The 21,446-nt window shown below is 42.8% G+C and overlaps 1 protein-coding gene across 1 annotated transcript; it reads left to right on the forward strand.

The window, feature by feature from the left end:
* The first annotated feature begins 5,230 nt into the window (after window positions 1-5,230).
* On the forward strand, window positions 5,231-17,557 carry LOC125640803 (acetylserotonin O-methyltransferase-like). Its single transcript, XM_048859746.2, has 8 exons — window positions 5,231-5,325; window positions 5,425-5,599; window positions 8,485-8,614; window positions 9,925-9,993; window positions 10,562-10,680; window positions 14,171-14,311; window positions 16,269-16,391; window positions 17,141-17,557. The coding sequence occupies exons 1-8, from the start codon at window positions 5,254-5,256 to the stop codon at window positions 17,350-17,352; spliced, it is 1,041 nt and encodes a 346-aa protein (XP_048715703.2). The 5' UTR covers window positions 5,231-5,253; the 3' UTR covers window positions 17,353-17,557.
* Window positions 17,558-21,446: the final 3,889 nt, after the last annotated feature.

Genomic DNA, 21,446 nt, shown 5'->3' on the forward strand with positions numbered 1-21,446 from the left:
CTCTGGTATACACAGAGTGGTACACTGTGCAGAAGATGATATGTGTATCTAACACTGTAGAAAACACTATATGACATATTGTGCTACTTGAGAAATAGCAGCTCAATATGCGATTACAGTTTGTGTTGTGCAAACACACAATGAACAGAGTTAAGGTTGTGAGTTCATCCGCAATAGTCACGCCATGACTTCTGAATGTTCAAGCATAGCATTCTTTTAAAGTAGGACAGTGCAATGTAAACCCCTCTCTCTCAGTGCTGACTTCTGCTTTTGACCTCTTCAGGAGGTTCATCTACTCTCCTTAAACTTCAGCCAAAGAGGTGGCACAAGCTTCTAAAGACAGACATGCTCAGAGAATACAATAGAAGGGTAATTGTATGTGCATGTAACCTGTGTGTAGTTGCACTATGTAGTGAAGACAGAAAATATGGCTTTACTAAATAATAACATTCTGCACATCCACACATAGGCCAGAATCCTTGTAATAATTTAGGTCTAAATTTAGGCTGTGTGTCTCCAGCAATCTTTGGATAATTGGGGTATACTTTTATTCTGGAACAGAGTGTTCATGAGGCACTATTGTGGAATAGCTTATTCTGCAATAGCTATGCCGGTTAATGTGTAGACAAGGCCCAAGTGACTAAAACGCATGATGTTTTGTTAGCTGTATTTCACTTACAAGTTTAGCCTCGTCTGGAAATTACATTAAATTTGTAAGTAGTTGAGAGTACTGAGGCTGGAGAAACTAATTACACTAAATAAGCCTACTACTGCTATTTGTTACAGGAAACTGTGCTTGCCTACAACAAAAACGAACTATGAGAAACCCTGAGTGTTTCAAAGAGTTCAGCTTAGAAATCACATAAAGCTTTTTATGGTCAAGAGAATCCACAGTTTCATAGGCAGACAGAAAAAAAAAGCAGCATATGTGAACTGGTTCATAAACCAAAGATTTCCCCATTTATTTAAATCTCTGTTTAAAGTTTACAATACCGGTGAAATTCCAGAAAAATTAAAATAGCTTCAGAATGATACCTACATATTACATTTTGGGTATAACAAGTGATAGTTTTGTGCCGTATAGGTGGCAATGCTTGGCGAAATATACCTGGAAAAGGTAATTTTGAACTGATCTGGGATTATTGGTCTGAATTTCTAAATTCTGCTTTAGACTTGTGTGGTTGAACTGACATGAGCAACTCCATAAATCCACAGGCAGATAAACTTGACTGGAGATAAATATGGATCTATATTTAATGAGCGTTAGTTCCACACTGGTGCTAAAATCACCCACTCAGAACAGCATAGAACTAGGACAGAAGTTTGCCGTTGTACCATGGTTATGATTAGACCCTGAATTAATGTAACTGATTTATTATGTCTTGATAAACTGTAACATCCCCTGTTCAGGTTTTTGACATTTTGTAAACGCTATCATCTAAACATCTTTATTTTGCTTTCTGTAACTTCTCATTAGCTTTTAAAATGCTATTTTGGCTGATAAAATACATAGTGATTCTCCGGTCTGTACTTTATAGACAGAGAGCCAAAGAACAGCGAGAAACCTAACAGAAGTAACTGGCTGATTTAAATTCTTCAACCAGTCGGTCCGCGCCACTGTGGGGCACCCCGGTCCCTCCACCTGCGCTGGCTGGTGCGCCGTTATGAGTGGACACTCAGGCCAGAGGACTGCTCTCAGGCACTTTTGCCTTCTGCCCTGGCTTACTTCTACTGTTGCTCATGACACTCAACCTAAGTTTAGGCCTAAGTTATTACAAGGATTCTGGGCTATGTATAAATGTACAGAATACTGTTATTAATTAAATATTTTCTGTGTCTTATCATAGAATATCAGGGTTGGAAGGGACCTCAGGAGGTCATCTAGTCCAACCCCCTGCTCAAAGCAGGACCAATCCCCAATTAAATCATCCCAGCCAGGGCTTTGTCAAGCCTGACGTTAAAAACTTCTAAGGAGATTCTACCACCTCCCTAGGTAATGCATTCCAGTGTTTCACCACCCTCCTAGTGAAAAAGTTTTTCCTAATATCCAACCTAAACCTCCCCCACTGCAACTTGAGACCATTACTCCTTGTCCTGTCCTCTTCTACCACTGAGAATAGTCTAGAGCCATCCTCTTTGGAACCACCTCTCAGGTAGTTGAAAGCAGCTATCAAATCCCCCCTCATTCTTCTCTTCTGCAGACTAAACAATCCCAGTTCCCTCAGCCTCTCCTCATAACTCATATGTTCCAGTCCCCTAACCATTTTTGTTGCCCTTCGCTGGACTCTCTCCAATTTCTCCACATCCTTCTTGTAGTGTGGGGCCCAAAACTGGACACAGTACTCCAGATGAGGCCTCACCAATGTCGAATAGAGGGGAACGATCACATCCCTCGATCTGCTGGCTATGCCCCTACTTATACAACCCAAAATGCCATTGGCCTTCTTGGCAACAAGGGCACACTGCTGACTCATATCCAGCTTCTCGTCCACTGTCACCCCTAGGTCCTTTTCCGCAGAACTGCTGCCGAGCCATTCGGTCCCTAGTCTGTAATGGTGCATTGGATTCTTCCATCCTAAGTGCAGGACCCTGCACTTATCCTTGTTGAACCTCATCAGATTTCTTCTGTCCAACATGTTACATACACTTACATTGCCTTTCTAGTGTGTTTTTTATAACATAGCTTTCTCACAACTAATAATAGGGGTAGTGATAAGGGAAGAGGGGGGCTTGCAGGGGATTATACCCACTCTAAAATTTGCCTTGGCCCCCCTGTAGCCCACCCCACAGAGCAGTTCCTGCTCTGTGGCCACCAGGCTCTGCAAGCAGAGCAGACAAAGCGGCAGCTACTGTCCAGGTGCCCACCTCCAGCAGTAGCTCAGAGGTAAGTCCGGGCAGCGCGGGTGGGGGCGGGACAATGGTGGTGCCACAGAGAGGGTCAGGGTCTCATGGAGAGGGGGGCTAAGGTCCACCTTATTGAAACGGATCTTTAGTGGCCCACAGCTGGCCAGATTGTAACCGATACCAGTGAAAATTTGGATTCAATTTGCTCAATGCTCTGCAGTTTATTTGAGAAAGAATCACACAAGCCGTAAGAGGTTATACAATACATAGGGCCCTCCCAAATTCATGGTCCAGTCTAGCCAATTTCACAGTCATAGGATTTTAAAAATCATATATTTCATGATTTCAGCTATTTAAATCAGAAATTTCAAGACATTTCTAATTGTAGGGGTCCTGACCCAAAAAGTAGTTGTGGGCTAAGTTCCCTCTAAGCTGCGCGGCCACATATCTGCCTATTAAGCCCACACAGGGGTTCAGGATGGTGCGGGGAGAGATGCCTCTCCCTGCCAGCCCCAGCACGGATCTGCTGCGGTAGTGAGAGGAGCCCCACCCCTACCCCCAACACAGACCTGCCCGGACTTGCCGTGGTCTGGGAGAGGAGCCCCTCCCTCAGCTCTGAGTTGCTGTGGCAAGAGAGGGCTGGAGGAGTCCTCTCTCCCCACTGCAGCCCCAGGGCAGCCTGCACCCCAAACCCCTCATTCCAGGCCCCAACCCAGAGCCTGCACCCTCCCTGCACCCTAACCCTCTGCTCTAGCCTTGAGCCCCCTCCCACACCCTAACCCCTCATCCCCAGCCCCACCGCAAAGCTCTGACCCACAGCCAGAGCCCTCACCCCTCGCACATACCCCAACCCTCTGCCCCAGCTCTCCCACTCTCCCACTCCGAAAGCCTCAGCCCCATCCCCACCACATAAATTTTGTTATGTGCACCAGTATGAAAGTGGTGTGTCACACATCACCTCCATATTGGTGCACATAACAAAATTCATTCTGCACGTGGATGTCAAAAATTAGAGGGAACACTGCTTGTGTGTGTGTGTGGGGGGCGGCCGCAAGGTTATTGTAGGGGGTGTTGCAGCATGATATGGTATTGCCACCCTTACTTCTGTGCCGCTGGCTGCAGAGCTGGGCCTTCAGTCAGCAGCTGCCACTCTCCAGCCACACAGCTCTGAAGGCAGCAACGCCCATAGGGTAAAAGCACACAAAAGATCAGATTTAATGGAGGGAGACCAGTTTTCATGGTCCGTGATACATTTTTCGTGGCCGTGAATTTGGTAGGGCCCTAACAATAGCTCGTCCTAATAAGCCTCAATTTCCCAAGCGTAAACCCTCAGTAACTATGTTGGCCTTGCACAGTATCCTGATTGGCAAACAAAGCAGGTATAGCTACAAGTCCTAGCTGGAGATTTCTTTTCTTCTCTTCTCTTTCCTTCTCAAGTACTTGGTCTTGTCAAATGTCCCCTGAAGCAGGGTTTTGGCTACCCCAAGGCTCTCTCTCTTACAGCATCACAGACCTCTTCAGATGTTAATTGTGGAACTAACTAACCAATTAACACCGCACGTATGATATTCTTAGTACTTATACCCCTTGCTCTCAAAGGAGTCACATGTCCCAGAAATATGCCTGTGGGTGTTTCATTACTGGTATTTCTAATTATATTTTAGAAGGGACTGCAAAACAGATAGAGACCAAAGATCAGTTGACGGTTGCCCTCTCATCAATCACTCATTTGAGCTCTTAATGTGGTGCCATCCAAAAGGGTCATTTTGATCCAGCTCATTATATTCCAAGCTCATTGATCACGTCTTTTGTGTTGTCTTTAGTTTTGCGAGCTGCCCAACAGCTGATATGACCAAAGTTTCAAGTTGAAACACACACACACACAGATAGAGTCTCTGATTAACCAATTTCAACACTCTCAGTAAATTTCAGTACCAACTGTCTGATGCCAAGAGAACCCTGCTCCCAGAATCCTCTCGCAAATTCAGATGTACCAAGCCATACCAAACTCATGCTCACCACAGTCATTCATATCAATCACAGTAATTCATAATAATAATTTGGCACTGTCACAACATAATGCCAACAGAACCCAGTCTTGGGGGGGTGGGATCGAAAGTGGGACCTCTAGAGCTTAGTGCACGAGCCTCTACTGCATGAGCTAAAAGCCAACTGGCTGTTAGCTAAGGCTGTAAAGCAGACTAATTTTATATCTCTCTCTACATGGTCTCCGTGCCACTGGATGGGACAGAACAACACACCTCAGCCCCAACCCCCTTGGGGAAGAGGCTAGGGAAGCCCCTGACCAATCAGATTAAGTGAACTATCCAGTGTGATCTGTATCTAGTGCAAAATTAGCTTATTTAAACAACAAAGGCAAGAGGATCTCTCACAGAGTGCTGAAGGAAAATGAGCTCCACACAAGATCTTGACTATCCTCAGGTCTTATTTCAATACAACAATGGGTTTTTAGTCTCAAAGGTAAGCATACAAATAATGCTTGGAAATTACATTAGAACTCATCATCGGGGGGGCATCTGCACTCTCTTACTCCCCTGCCCCACCCCCGTTTGCTTTCAGATTATGTTTACCGCCTGTGAGTTGGGAGTGTTTGATCTATTGCTGGAGTCAGAAGGGCCCCTGTCTTCAGATGCCATTGCTGAACGTTTGGGCACCAGCACCAGCGGAATGGAACGGTTACTTGATGCCTGTGTGGGATTAAAGCTCCTGGGAGTCGAAATGAAAAGTGAAGGAGGTAATGTTGTCGGGAAGGGAGAAGGCTAACAATTCAATCACTGTTGGTTTTAAGGCCTCATTAAATAGCATGTGCGAGACTGAGTTATAATATTAAACGCCAAAATGCCAGAATGAGGGAAGAGGTACAGTGTGATCTGAAAAATCTCAATGCAGCAGATTTACAAAAACTGAACTTGGTAGGAGTAAGAGAGTAAAACAGATGCATAGTCACTTTTCTACCTCTCCTAAGAACCTCTTTAACTCACTGGACCAAATTCACAAGCAATAGTAATTACCCATAAGGGAAGGGAATTTGAGACTAAGCAGCTGTAAGGGAATCTAAGAGAGTGTTGTAAGATGTGTAAATGTATATATATATAGCGTGAAGGCTAGAAGAAGATATTAGTTGCACTAATTTAGACTTCTTTAAGCTCTCCTGCTGACTTGGCCAATTGTCTTTATATCTTCATATTAATTATCTTTATTTCATAAAGTGCAGTTTCAGACTTCCTGAGCTAAAGACAAGAGGTCAGATCCTCAGCTGGTATAAACTGGTGGAACTCCATTGTACTTGACAGAGCTATGCCTGTTTACACTGGCTGAAGGTCTGGAACTCTGCAATGTGAAGTGTACTTTAGAAATATTTACAGATAGCTTAGAAAAAGATGTGTTCAGACAAAGTAACCCTGAATGAAAATCCTATGTATACAAAGAAACTTTTTGCTGTGCGTTCTCCGCTTTCAGCCTGAATTGTGCCCACAGTACACTATTTAGTAGGGAGAAATGAGGAGAAAAGCCCACAGAGAGCAGGAAAAGACTGTACCAGATACAATTAGGGTGACCAGACAGCAAGTGTGAAAAATTGGGACGGGGGTGGGAGATAATAGGAGCCTATATAAGAAAAAGACCCAAAAATCGGGACTGTCCCTATGAAATTGGGACATCTGGTCACCCTAGTGTCAAAGTCAGATTCAGGACTCACATAATTTGTCAGACCACTCTGTTTATTAGCAAAGCGCTTTGCTAATGCACCCAGATGTGAGCCCCTCTCTGAGGCTCAAGATAACTTATTTATACAGCTAAGCCAAAGCCAATTTAACGTAAGAGACAAAAGAAAGCAGAAACTGACAAATATACATACATATCTTACTTGCATACTAACATTTACCAATCTCCTAGCTCAGTAGGAGCTCTAAGTTAATTAGTTTGAGGACCCATTGTCTCACACTGCTTAATGTTTCTCTTCCTGACAACTATATTTCAACAAACTCTTCAAGTAGCATTTCTTTAATGAATTATAATTTCAATATAATTCATTCTACTTTCACACTAGATACAATATCTATCTACCTACAGAAGCAGCAGTAGCATGCTTTAAACAAACAAGAACATTTTTAAAAAAATTATTTGTATTAAACACAGGAAGCATACAAATGTTGTTATGAGCGGGGTTTTTGAACAATAAATAACTTGTAACATTGCCTTTGGATAATTCCAAAAATCTGCAGTTCCAAATGATCAATTTAAATTAGTGAATGACAAATGTATTCAGCGTTCGTGCCAGGCCCCGTGACACAAACCTCTTCACATTTGTTGTACTTACTTGCAACCTCTCAGATTGCTCCTCATAGATCACACACATACACACACCCTCCCAGCTATCAAGACCCTCTCTCCAGTCTTTCCAGGGGAATCAAGCAATCAAGGAATAAAGTTCTAAGGGTTAATATAAACCCATTGGTACACTGGGTCCTAAACTTTATTCTTACTGTGTTTGTTTGCATAGCAGGGGGACTGCTGTGACACACATCCATGAAGAGTGGCCTTTTTACAAATACTTTCTCTTCTCTTAGGCAACATCTATATGGGGAAGTTATTCTGGAATAAGGATGGGGGAATTTGCTGTAGCTTTTCCACAGTAGAATAAGATTTGGCTTGTTCCATTTAGCTTTATCCACTTCTAAAATGGATTAAACTAAGCTGTCAACATGGGGAGCTTTTTCCAAACAGCTATTCCAGTCCATTTCACCATGTAGACAAGCCCTTAGAAATCTGTGGCCACTTCTGAAGCCACCTACACCCTTTCCAGGGCAACCAGGCCAGCTGCAGGAACACAAATGAGGCAGCATCCACCCTGCTAATAGAAGTTCAGCTGGATGCTTCAGAGGAACTTTTCTCCTTTGTGGCAGCTGCCTGGGTGTAGAGCACACACAGAGATTCTCCTGGAGCTGCCCAGACCCTCAGTCTTGCCATCACACACAGTGGAGGAATAGATTTAAAGCCTAATCTGGCTCTCATTGAATTCAGTGGGAGTTTGCCTCTGTTGTAAGAGAGAACACATATAGCAGCCTATATGTCTGTCCATTAAAGACATATAGTAAGCATAGTTAGAACCCAAAACTTTGCATCTTTGAGATGACTCCCATAATCAGCCAATGAGAATACTGAAATTCAGTAGCGGTAGATGGCCTCAGAAGTGGGTGGAATTATGTCCTGGGGACTTAACTCTCCCGTTGGTTTCCTCACCAGGCCAAAAAAGACTAGTATGTTAGGTGTTACTATTTAAATAAAGTGTGTTTGAGCACAAACACTAAAAAGCATAGTGGAAAGAGACGCCACCACAGCCGTATGATTTATCTACTTTCACAAAGAAATGGTGGTGGTAATGGGGTTGCCTTTTCCATCCTGCAATTCTTCACTCCAGTTCTTGCAGAATCTGATGGGTAGATATGGTATGCTATGCATGCGTGCACCTGGGCCCTTCCCCATCTCTGGCCTATCTAGTTTCTTTGTTGCTTTGGTTACATTCCTACAGCTTGTTCTTGTTATAAAGATTATGCTGTAAAACAGGCGTTGCACAATGACAAGTTTGTAAATGTTAACTTACCTTCTTTTTCCTTTTAGCCTTTTACAGGAACACAGAGCTTTCCAACCTCTATCTTACAAAATCAAGTCCCAAGTCTCAGTATCATAATTTTATGTACTACTCCAAAACCATCTATTTGTGCTGGCAGTACCTGACAGATGCTGTGAGGTAAGGAGATGAAATCTTTTGTCGTTTGTACAAAATTCATGTGCCAACACCCATTGCAATAAAGTATTTTGCTACATTTGTGAACCTTCTCAGGCAGAGGCGTGTCTCTGGGGAAACAAGAAAAAATGAAGATATTGACAGGTAATTGTTTGGGAAGCATGTTGAACTATTACTACATGAGCTTATGTTTACTAGTGCTTCAGTGGATGAATTCACTGTAGATTCAGGAAACACACTTCTATACAATGCTTCTTTGGTGTGTCCCAAGGGGAACATTTAATCATGACAACAGTTTCTGTGGAGGGAAGCCCTCGGCCAGGCAAATGATGATGAATAGTTGCTGAGGGATGCTTGCAGGGATCCTAATTGGTTTTGTTGCCAAAGGCAGAAGAAAGTGAGGAAGGAAGTCAGTGTATATTGGGCCAGAATCTCAGCCGGTACAAGTCAGCACAACTCTTTATGGAGCTATGTCAGTTTACACCAGCTGAGGATCTGAGCCCTGTCTCTGGTACATCAAATAGCAGTTGTGTTTCCTTCCTCTTAGTGGTGTCCAATAATGAACATAAAATAATAACAAAGTAGAGATTGATTTCCTTTCTGAATCTTTTGGTTGTGGCACAGACCGCTTTCGGAATGATCAAGCCAGGGGTTCCCCCTCCCCTGCCCCAATTTTTTTTTGGTGGCCTCAGGATGCAGCCAACTCATGATTGTGGCCATGCTGCCCTGTGGGCCAGGAGCTCCATAGCCACCAGGGGCTGGGGAGCCCAGCTGCCCTCGTTACCCTTGTGGGCTCCACTTCCCCCAAGGATGGGGGCCAGGACCTAGGCTGCCCCAAAGGGGGTCCTACTGCCTCACCTGCTGAAGCGTTGCCCTGAGAGCCCCGCTGTCCCAGGAATGGGGGCTGAAGTCAGATAGCCTGAGGGGCAGGGGCCTGGAGCCCAGGGGACCCCACTGCCCCCAGATGGGGGATGGGAGTCTGGCTGCAGCTGCTGCCCTGGGGGCCTTGCTTCCCCATGGATGTGGGTTGGGAGCTTGGCTGCCCCAGGTGGCCCTGTGCCCTGCCTCCTGAAGTGCTGGGGCCCCTGAAGCCCTGCCATCCCGGGGCTGGAAGTACCTACTGCTGGCAGCCCTGTGGCTGCACAAAAAGTGGTTGGTGGCCGCATTTCAGAATCGCTGATCAAATCAATAACACAAAGGGTAACACTTGTACCTTAATAAGTTGAATAAAATAGGTACCTTAATAAACCAAAATTGTCACCAATGCAGTAAGGTATTAAAATACAAATACCACGTATTTATTTTTCTTTAAGAGATGGAAAAAACCAGTATGAGCGAGCATTTGGTATTTCATCAGAAGACATCTTTGGGGCTCTCTACAGGTAATAATCAATTTAGTGTTGGGAGTTTTATGCCATTCTTTTATGTGGATATCTTTTCTATTTTGTATTACCACTTTGACTGTGAAATATGATGATTAGTCCTATTCACATGAAAACCCCGTCATTTCAATGGTATCCAGTGTTGAGACTCTCTGGTATGTCTAAGGTGCTCATCACCTTGGTATCTAAACATCACGTTCTTACTGGCAACCTGTCATGAACAATGTGCTATGTACAATGTTTGGTATAATGGAAAATTCTGTTAAATGAAAAACAGCTGGAGACCCTTAGGCTTAGCATCATAACACACTGCTAGATAAGTGTAACTTTCAGTAAGTCTTATTAAAATGTAGGAATATGAAACAGGGTGGATTTATTCTTAATATTTTGAATATCTGTCAATGTAAGTTCATTTTAATAGTGGTCCAAATAGACGATTGTGCATGCTGGCCGAGAAACAGGGTTTAATACAGTATTTCAGCTAAAAGCACAAGTTATATGATGCTCGCCATCAATGAATGTGTCATAATTTACTTGTGCTACAAATAATGTTCTTTTAAATGACTAGATCAGAAGAAGAGATGATCAAATTCATGTATGGTTTAAATGCAATTTGGAGTATTTGTGGCAGAGATGTGATTGCTGCATTTGACCTTTCAGCTTTCACGGTCATTTATGATCTGGGAGGTAAGTGTCATCAGAACTTTGAACTGTTTTCTTTGGTAAGCTATGGATACATATTGCACTTGTTCTTCGACCTGTGTGAGTAAAGGAAAAACAGGACAGACTATGTAGCCAGGATCAATCACAAGGGAAGCATTTTACATTTTGAGCCAAAGTCCTATAAAAATATGAAAATGATAAAAGCATTAGAAAGCGGAATGTTTCCCTCAGTCTAAAGAATCCCATAGATCTAAGCAGCAGCTTATTTTCCTTCTCACTGGTTTGGTAGGTTTTTCTTTTGCCATTGCTTAAGAAATTCTACCAGAACAGCTTCCAGGCTATTCTTCACTACATTCAGTGCCTTCAGGTTGATGAATTGCCTATATACGTCTTACCCCAAACAGCTTTAACGTTGTCTCTGTATTTCAATCCTGTCAGGATTTATAGCACCACGCAATCTCCATTTCTACTTCTCCCCTGCTGTTTTGCTCTCTCAAGTTTCTAAAACACAGAAAGCAGAAATGAGTCTGGCTAATCTGTTCTGACCACTTTCACTTCTCAACTGCTAAAGCATGTCTTGCACCCCCAGAAAGGGCATCTCGCACCCCCAGGGGATGTGTGCATCCCAGGTTAAGAACCACTGCTCTAAAGACTTTCAGAAAGCCTCAACCAGGGCCGGCTCCAGGCACCAGCGAACCAAGCAGGTGCCTGGGGCAGCCAATGTAAAGGGGCGGCAGGACATCGGGCTCTGGGGCGTCAATCCACCCTCGGTGGCGGCGGCAATTCGGCGGCCGCACCATCACTCCACCTCCCTGTTTGGCGGGCAGGATTCCGCCTCCCCGTTCAATGGCAAGTGTTGTTTTTTTTCGCCGCTTGGGTAGCAAAAACGCTGGAGCTCGCCTCAACTGTGCATTATTTTTCCTTGCAATGGCCTTACCTATGGTTTTCTGACTAATATTGATGACAATTTTCTGCAGAAGCCATTCATAGCATTAGAACAGCCTCTGCCAATGTATTTCCTTTATGGCACCAAATATAGCCTTACAGTTTGGATGTTAAAATTCTGCAGTCACACCACAATCACTTCTGTGTTTTTCGTGAGCCAAGTGATGTATTAAAATCTGCTACATGATGATGATGGTGGTGGTGTTTTCACTATCATGTATTATTATTTTAAAGTTTTCTTGACTACATTTGTTGGATTCTTTCCATGCCCATGGCTCTGATTCAGCCTCAATGGGAATTATCATGTATTTAAGGATAGGCCTATGCTTAAGCACCTGGGTGAATCAAGGTCCATAAGCATGATCTGTTCTGCCCTCCGACTATTTCATTTTAAGTAGATCTGGCTGGGAAAATGAATCTCACACTGCAAAAGTTTCAAGGTTTTAGAAATAAACTGTATCCCAAATTGGGATGAAAAGCCAAAATCTCAAACATTTTTGCAGAAGAGAAATTCTGCAATACTTCATTTTGGAAACACCAAAGTGTTCCTGGAGGGGGAATATTTCAAAGTTTCTCAAATGAAAGATGCTTCTTGGGAGCTCTGCTCTGGGGCAACCCCACCACAGGAGCAGTTGAAGAGCCAGGGAGCTGGGGGATCCTGGAAAACTGCTCGCCAGATGGGTTGCTGGCAAGGTAGGGCAGGCAAGCTGGAAGTAAGTTAGTTATCCTGAAGCTTAACGTATTCATAGCCATGGAATCTTTCCAAATTGTCCCACACCCCACCCATCACTTGAACTCAACTTAAAGTCCCTTTCCCCCCAAGACAAATGTACTGGTTGTCTTGAGATTTCAGTCCTCTGCTTCCTAGACTGGAATCAGTGTTTTTATTACAAGGGATTTAAAAGTGTTCTTGGTGGCTGTTTGTATAGAATTAACATTGAAGAGCCACCATAAAATTTGGTAGGCTCAAAATGTGGACAACTTGCTTCCCTCCCACCCTTCTTTCTGTTTGCAAAGTCCTTATACAGAAAATCTTTCTGTGCCCTTTTTCGGTCTGAATCCAAACCCTAAAATAGTTGATGGGAATTGTCCCATTGACTCCACTGATCTTTGGAGCAGGCCGTTGTTGAATGCTCACTGCCTGCAGTCTTATGCAAATGACTAGCTCTGCAGGAACAAACCCATGTGCTTGTGGGATGGAGCAAAAGCAGCGGAAGCAGAGAAACCAGGTCAGTTTTCAGTTCATTGTTGTAAACAGTGAGAAAAAATGAATTTAAATATCATGGGGGAAAAATAACCTTGACATATGCTGTCCTTTTAATGTAAACTAACTCAACTTAAGCTCCTCACCTGTTTCTTTTCCCCTCTGGGGTTTGTTTCAAACAAAATCTAATCCTGAACAAGGTCGGTATGGTAACTTTTTGAATAGTGAATACTAGATGTGAATCTTTTCCATTTTTTACAATTCAGTTATTTTGCTCATGGCTTAGTGAGGCATTTCCTATATACCAAGACCTGGCTTTGGTGTAACCCTAATGAGAGGAGGCAAGGGCTTTGCAAAGCCAGCTTGTAGGGAAGGGTTCTAATGCATTGCAGCAGCGACGTTGCTGATTGTGACTTTGTTGGGACTCAGGAGACCTGGATCCTATCCCAGTTTTGCCCCGGCCTGCTGGATGACCTTAGGCAAGTCATTTCCCCTCTCTGGGCCTCTGTGCACTGGAGATAACAATATGTGCCTCCTTTGTAAAGTGCTTTGATATTTATAGATTAATAGCACTATAGACTCATAGACTTTAAGGCCAGTGGGGACCATCGTGATCATCTAGTTTAATAGTACTATATAAGAGGCTAAGTATTATTATTATGCTACATGACTTCCTAATGACTGAAGATGGGAACTTTAAAACAGAAGAATGGACTATCTGTTTTAGTTTCATTTAATGCTGGTGGAAAATTTTTCAGAACATTTTCACTAAAAAATTGAAGTTTCTGTTTTCCAGTGTTCAAAACAGACTCAATTTTATTTGTTTAAATTCTCATGTTTGATGGAAAACACTGAAATGGTTATCTCCATTTCCTATTTATCAAAATACAGGTTTTCAGTGAAAAATACTTCTAGTTATTTTTTTTATTTAAAAAAGTCATAAAAATTTCATGAAAACTAAAACTTAGGAAAAGTCAATATTGCACAAAAATTTCATATTCAGAATGGCCATTTCTTTGAAAGAAAACACTCTTCCTTTGAAAATTTCCAGCCAGCTGTAGTTTCATCATACTATGTTGTTTTAAAGCAATACCCTTTATGGTCCAGTGGTTAGATCACAGGAACGGGAAGCAGAAGAATTGGGTCTTATTCCAGAGAGAGGCTGGGAGACCATGAACAAATCACTTACCTTGTTTGTACTTCAGTGTCTCCTTCTGTAAAAATGGATACTAACGTTAACCTATCTCACAAGGCAGCATGAGTCTGAGTTCATTGCAGTCTAAGTTTCTGAGATGGAAGCTATTATAAAAATGACCAGTATTGTTATATTTGAGCATTTACCCTGTATTTCACTTTCACTATAAGGATGTGCAGGTGGTTTGGCCCAGGAATGTATTTCTTTGTACCCAAATTCTACAGTCACAATTTATGACCTACCTAAAGTAGTGCAAGTGGCAAAGGAGCGTTTTGTACCCCCAGAAGAACGTCGGATCACTTTCCATGAAGGTAAACTGGGTTCATTTTGTGTGTGCTCATCTGCAAAGAAAAATGTGCTGAAGGGACCATGTTTGATGATAACAGAGTGTAATGAGCAACGTACACCCTGTGGACTTGAAGAAGCTGAGCTATTAGTTGCCAAGGGTGCAAATATATTCCAAGTCCTTGAACATTATCCCTATTAAATAGCAATGTAAAAGAAAAGAAACAAACTCCATGCAGTGGCCTTCCTAGCCCTTCCTGGTGTCACCCTGGGGGGAGGAGGGATGTGGCTTCACTGAATAATTGTGGGCAGTTCAAAGCATGCTAAATAGTTGAAAATAGTAGGTTGTGTAGATTAGTGCAATGTGACTGGGCACAAAGGCCCATAAAGACATCCATGTAACATTTGAAGGGATAAATGCTGTTGGGTCATGTTACAATATACATGTGACCCACTGCCGGGTGGTTTCCTCTTTAATTAGATTCACCAACCCAGTAACAAAAGAGCTCCTGTCATACCACACTGGTTAACAAGAAGCCGAAACATGCAGTCCCCATAAGCATTCCAGCCCCTAGTTCCCAATCCAGACAAATAGGTCTTGTACAGTAAGAGGTTACTGAGTGTGACCCAATTCCCCATACTTTAAGGTTCCTCAATCTCAAAGGATGAGCCACAGATCCCAGGTCACTAAATATTTCAGATCTTACCAAAATCAAGCTGCCAGTCAATGTTTAGCACACTAACTAAGAATATATTAAAAATAAAGAAGAGAGTTCTAAAATAGGTAAAAGATGTACACATTACAAACAGTTGCTAACTCCTGAGATCAGGTCTTCAGCTTTGATGTAAGAGTCCACAGATTTGCAGAAGTCTCTCTGGCAAACTTCTAAAAGCTTGGAAGGGCCTCAGTCCCTAGTTTAAAATACTTCTTTTGTTATAAATCCACAGTGCAGAGAAATTTGGAGCAGGAATAAGGCAAGATGGAGTTCTCTCAGCTGTAATTTATACCTTGTGCCATGTGCCTGGAAATTTACTGTACCAAACCAAGCCCACTGTACCTCTACATGAAGAGTTACTGGCCAACATGGATTCTTAGGTCACATGTCCCCATCACATGGCCAGACATGTTTTGCTGAATCACAGTAGACGCCATTGGCTACTTGCTGTCTGAGTCATCCTCAGGAAGAGGCTATCTGGAAAGCTGATTCTTTCCAATAGCCCTTCCACACTTGGATAGTCCATCTAGAATGGGCTGTCAAGACTGGATGTAAACAACCTTATGGGCTTCACTCCAAGAACAAATGCATTTGAGATACAAATAGATAGCCAATATCATAACTTCACGTACAGTGATGATACATGGATTTAAACAGGATTTGTTAGCATGTATCTTTTCCATTGTTATCTTACATGACATACTTTGTACAAAGTTTGTTGCAATTGTATAATAGTGATACCAGCTATAATAAATATAGTTATCCTCAATTATATAGCATCATCCATCACACCAGTGTGGGGGTATGTTGGTTTTATGTGTCTAGTTTTACTATTTAAATAGAAATAAATTGTTAATTTTGGAGGGTGGAGGTCAGGAGAGGAGGGGAGAGAAAGAGAAAGGGGACCCAGCAGTGAAGAAGGGGAAAAAGTGGAGGGGAGAGGGGATGACCTAAAAGCAAAGACAGAGAAGTGTGACAGATGGCTTATATGGATGAAGCAGACAGGAAATGGAGAGAAAGAGGGAGAGAGAGAGAAATGAAATTGGCATACAAGTGGCTGGATAAAGAGCACATCACCAATTATCCAATACTGGGAGATTTACCCCTTAAGTGGGCTGTGAATCCTCAGCATGACAAGGCAGAAGAGTGTAGCTTCCCAGCAAGTCTCACAAACAGTTTTGGAGCAAGCTTATACTTCTTGCAACACCAGATTAAAAATGTTTGCTTATTCAGGCCTGTTTTTTGCATTGTTTTCTTTTTGTTACAGGAGATTTTTTTAAAGATCCAATTCCAGAAGCTGACCTGTACATTTTGGCTAGGACCCTGCATGACTGGGCAGAAGACAAGTGTATGCAGCTACTAGCAAAAATCCACAAGGCTTGCAAGCCTGGTATGTTTTCCTCTTTGCAAAATAGAGACTTATATGCATCATTTATTTGGGACAGGCTTTTTTTAAAGGGCCATTTTAATTAAAGACTTTCTCCTTTTACATGAGTGATTTGCATCCAGGACACATGAATAAGAATGGCCAACTTGAAAATTTTCTTCTAGTAATGTTGCCGAGTCTCCTGGATTGTCCTGGAGTCTCCAGGAATTAAAGATTAATCTTTAATTAAAGACTGACATCTGACAAAACCTCCATGAATACATCCATGCAAAATTGGCAACCCTAGCCTCTAGGTTTGGGCATACACTTTAGACAAGCAAGGCCAAATTTTAAAAGTTATTTAGGTGCCTCGTGATGTTGATAGGCACCTATTCAAATTTTGAAAATTGCCAATGTGCATTTTTAGGTGCCTAAATTATTTTATTTTAAAACTCTGGCCCATGGGGCTTGACTTTCAGAGATGCCAAGCAATCACACCTCTGGTTCATTTCTGCTGGAGTCAATAAATGTTTCAATCACGGCTAATAGGTTCCCCTTCACTCTCTACTTTGAAGTGCAGGAAATAATAGCTAATTGATGCATAGAATCCCTCTAGCTATTTCATGAACTACTGTAGCAATATAACATGATTTTTCTTTTAATATAAAGGGGATCTCTAAGGTTACGGAAATACCTAAAAATGCAGTTGGAAAATAAGCTTTAGGGTCCCTCTCTGACAAATCAACATGTTTTAAATCTTTTTATCCCACTAGGGGGTGGAGTGCTGCTGGTTGAAACACTTCTGAATGAAGACAAAACTGGGCCTTTAGAAGCCCAGCTCTTCTCTCTGGTGATGTTGGTTCAGACTGAAGGAAAAGAACGAACGCCATCCGAGTACAGCAAGCTCCTCACTGCAGCTGGTTTCAGAGAGATTCAAGTCAAGAAAACAGGAAAGCTCTATGATGCCATTTTAGGAAGAAAATAACTCTGTCTCCTCTTTCTTGTCTATTGTTAGATGTATGAATGCAGGGAAGTGATCAGCTTTCACTGGACCCGCTCATAGTTAACCTTGTCACTTCTTTTTTTACAACAATACACTGTTAGAACACTCACTCCTTATGTATGTTGAGCCTACATGCAGCTTTTTTACAGTAAAGTGCAGCTCATGTTACCCCTCCCCCCCCCCCCCCCCCCCCGTCCCACCTACCAGACCCACCTGCAACTCCCAGGTGTTAGCAGGGAGGGGCCCTGCTTTAGCTCTGTGGGGAGAGACAGCAGCAAAAGCAGTGGCTCTCCCTTCAGCTCCCAGCTGTTCGCTGCTCCCTCTCCCATGGCTGCAGCTACCAGCATGCTGGCTCCAGCAGCTGTCATGCAGAGAGGAGCCCTGGTGACACCATGTGACTGAGTGGGGCTAGCAAACCCTGGCAAAAATCTGGGTGAGCACATGACCCCATGGTGTCCCTCCCACGGTGTCCCTCCCACGCATTGCCTCTGACTTCTGCCCAGCAGGGAGGGAGGTCTCGGGACTGCAGCCCCTCGGGGGTGTGCTTGCTGGGGCTCAGCACTTCAACGGGAGCACACCTGAAGCTCTGACCCTTGGCAAATACCTCCAGTGGGGCAGAAGCCCTGAGACCTCGCATCCCACAGGGCTGAAGCTCCAAGGCCTAGCTGGTGAACCCCGGCTCTCGAACTTCTGAAGATTGTGTTATGTGGCTCAGAGGGTCAGTAAATTTGGCCACGACTGCTACAGGGATTGACAGTCTGCTAATCTGAATGCGACTCTTGTTTGGCTCTTGACTCTAAATGGGGGACTAACGTAATTAACACATGTTTAACAAGAAATAGCATGTGAAAGCAACTGTGGAAATCTTATACTCCTTGCATTGTACATTGTTTCTATGCTGTCAGACTTTGTACTTTTCCATTCTTTGCATGTTTAACATAATGTCTGACCGGCCTGGTTTGTACTCAGCTTTCTTCCTGAAAATATAAACTGTACATCACTGTTGGATGCACTGTGATTCTATGAAAGTTTCTGCAGTGCAAAGGAAGTGAACTCTCATGTCAGGATTTGCCATCTTTCAGTTGCATTGAATGTTTCTTAATTCACTCTCAAATCACAGCAACAAGAAGACAATCAGTATAATGAAAGGTACCAAATTCAAAACTAATCACATGAGGTAATTTCCCCCACAGTGCCTGTGGGACTCATTGCTACAGGATACCACTGAGGCCAGGAGCTTAGCAGGATCCAGAAAAGGAGTCAACTTTTATATAGATAAGAGTATTGTAATACTCACTTATACAAAGAAAGGAATTTCTGGAACACTGAAAGTAACAACTCTAGCGCACACACAGGCAGGACTTGACTACCTGTTAAACCCCCCAGATCAGAAACAACACATAAGACAACAGCTTCACACTATGATAGAGACACAGCACTGTATGTTGGTGGAGGTGCTGTGAGCACTGATTACACTATCCAAAGTTGCTGTAGTAAGCATTAACAAGGGGGAAAAAAAGGAGTTTTAGAAGGAATACAAACTCTTATTCCAGCTGAGTATCAACTGATCTCTGAGTATTGGGAGTTAGGAGGATAATTTTTCTGGAAGGAAGTCACCCCTTACACACCTTGGCCTGGGCTGAACTGAGCCTTTTGGGGTGGGGTGGAGTTGGGACTCAGCCTCGTCTGTGGCACTTTAGTCTGCCTCCCCAGATGAAGGCAATGAGTACAGAAGTGATGCGTTGGGGATCATGTGACTAAGAACCAGTCCTGCTAGGAGATATAAGGGCAGCCTGGGTTTTGTCAAGAGAAGGACTTCAGACAAAGTAGCTGTGGGCCTAAGTACTTCATTAAAGAGTAAGACCGAGCCAGGAAAGGGCTAATAAGGAGAAGGTCTAGGTTGGTTGCACATAAAGGGGCCCCAAGAAGAAAAGTCAGAGTAGTTTGGGTTATGAGGCAATCAATCCAATTGTGTAGGGTCCATTGGCTGGACTGATAGTAGAAGGTGGGTGCAAATTGTCCCTCCCTTCTCGCTACCTGTTGAGATGGTGTAATCCTCCTTATTAATAAAAGGAAGAAGGGATTAAGAGCCCAAGTGGGAAAGCTGAGTTAATGAAAGGGCTGAAGGACAAATATGACAGGTCCTGAGAAGAAGGGCCATGTCCAGAATGAGTCTGTGATAGGAAAATGGTTTTGTTTTCTTTGGAATTTAATTTAACTCCAGAAGTGGTGTAAGCTCTATGTCTTAGCTGGAGGGCTAAGTCACACAGTGATGATTGTGCCTAAGAACCCCATATCAGCCTACAAGCTTGTAAATGATAGCAAAGAGAGGAAACTGAGGCAGTAGAGTGGTACCAGCCTAGGTAAGTCTCTGCTATACACTTACTGCAGGTTTTCTTAGATCTTCCCCTGAAGTACAAAAAACCTTAATTCTGGCATTTCCTAGCTTTTTGAGTATTTGATTTGCAATCCTGCCATTTTTTTATATTGTAGTTTTTTGTATGTCATTTCAGTATAAAGTGGCGTTTTCTTGAAAGCAGGGTATTATACTACGTATCACTACATCAGGATTATAATTAAAGCTCTGTCAATGCCTGTACAGAGCTCCTGGAAGGACTTGGGCTTATTTAAGTACCTTATCTCAGGTCCCTATTAGATTGAAATACGAATACTACAAAAGCAGCTGACATACAACACTATAAAAACACATTTCAATGACATTTGCAAAAAGCACAGACCAGGCATTCCTAAACTCTTTCACAGTGTAGGTCACTTTTTTAGCACACAGGTTGTTTTGTGACCCCCTCTCATTCAGAATCACATGCCCCATTCTCTGTCACATTTGTGATCATGTAACACTCCTATGGCTACTTTGCTTACAATGGAAAAGCATGTAATTTATTCTGAAATGTATTAAGGTGATTAAGCAGCTGGAAATAAAGTTAAATAGCACTGACTATTCTACCAGCAAACTTTCCATGGATCATACTTTGGGAGACTTTGCAATAGAGTAGGGTCCTCAGTAAGATATCTAGGTGTTGCTGGGAAGAGTCCTCATAAGATTCCACCTGCTGCTATGAGGACAGCATGTTGTATGCTGGGATAGAGAATGTCAGTATAGTTATCTCTATACAACTATGGGCTGTGTGTGTTTGAATCATAAACGTTCGATGGACTTTCCTGATTACACCTTTTAAATAATAAAATTAGATATTTTATAGTGCTCAGAGCCCCAAGTCAAGTTTTTTGTCTGCTAAGCACTTTACAAACACAGAGGTAACTATGTCCCCTCTCTTACATACACAAAAGAATAAAGATGGAAAATACATTGTAAAACATTATGGTGTTGTATATTAATTGCATGGTTTGCTAGAAATACTTCTCTTGTGAATCAATGGCTTTCTGAACTTATCAGTGTACGAATTACAAGCTCCACCCCAGCTGGGACGGTCCTTTTGGTTTTGTGACAATAAATATTTAGTCAGAAGTGATCATGCAGACTAAAGTAATGGTAGGTTTGTGCTTCCGTTTGCAGTGTGCTTTTAAATGGTGGCAAAGCAAGACCATTTCCCACTTGCATTGATTCCTCCCCCTTCCTTACCCATGAGATGCAACATTCTGCACTACTATGTTATGAGGCTTGGCAATGGCCTTGCTAGTTGCTGTTGTGTTGTGAGTAATGTGCTTTGCTCTCATTTGCATCTTCATAAACAACTAAAGATGTTGTCTTCTTCAGTAAACATGAACACAACCATGCGAAGAAAGGGAAGTTGAAGACTGGCAGAGGTGACATGAGCTGATTCAGAGTTTTTGTTTTTCCTCTCTGTCTTCATCCTTTATAGACAAATACGTCTCTGCTTTCTTTGCACTGCGTCCAGCTGCTATATGTAGCTCAACCAGTGCTTAATTTGTGCCAGGGCTTGCCAGGGCTGAACTCCAGCACCTCCAGGCTTGGCAGTTCATAGCTCTGGCGTTTCTGGGCTTGCTATGTCAATTATGAAAGTAGAAAAATTGCTTGAGCCCCGGGACCTCTTTTATTACAAATTAAGCACTGAGCTCAACCCATAAATTTTCTC

This window comes from Caretta caretta, chromosome 1, assembly GCF_965140235.1.
Source record: "Caretta caretta isolate rCarCar2 chromosome 1, rCarCar1.hap1, whole genome shotgun sequence".
Classification (NCBI taxonomy): domain Eukaryota; kingdom Metazoa; phylum Chordata; order Testudines; family Cheloniidae; genus Caretta; species Caretta caretta.

What these genes read in the sequence shown, in the direction of transcription:
- LOC125640803 (XM_048859746.2), top strand. Translation starts at nt 5,254, where the DNA reads ATGAGCTCCACACAAGATCTTGACTATCCTCAGGTCTTATTTCAATAC. An exon ending in TACCTGACAGATGCTGTGAG is followed by an intron (nt 8,615 to 9,924) that starts GTAAGGAGATGA and finishes TTTTTCTTTAAG; the next exon opens with AGATGGAAAAAACCAGTATG. An exon ending in ATCTTTGGGGCTCTCTACAG is followed by an intron (nt 9,994 to 10,561) that starts GTAATAATCAAT and finishes TTAAATGACTAG; the next exon opens with ATCAGAAGAAGAGATGATCA.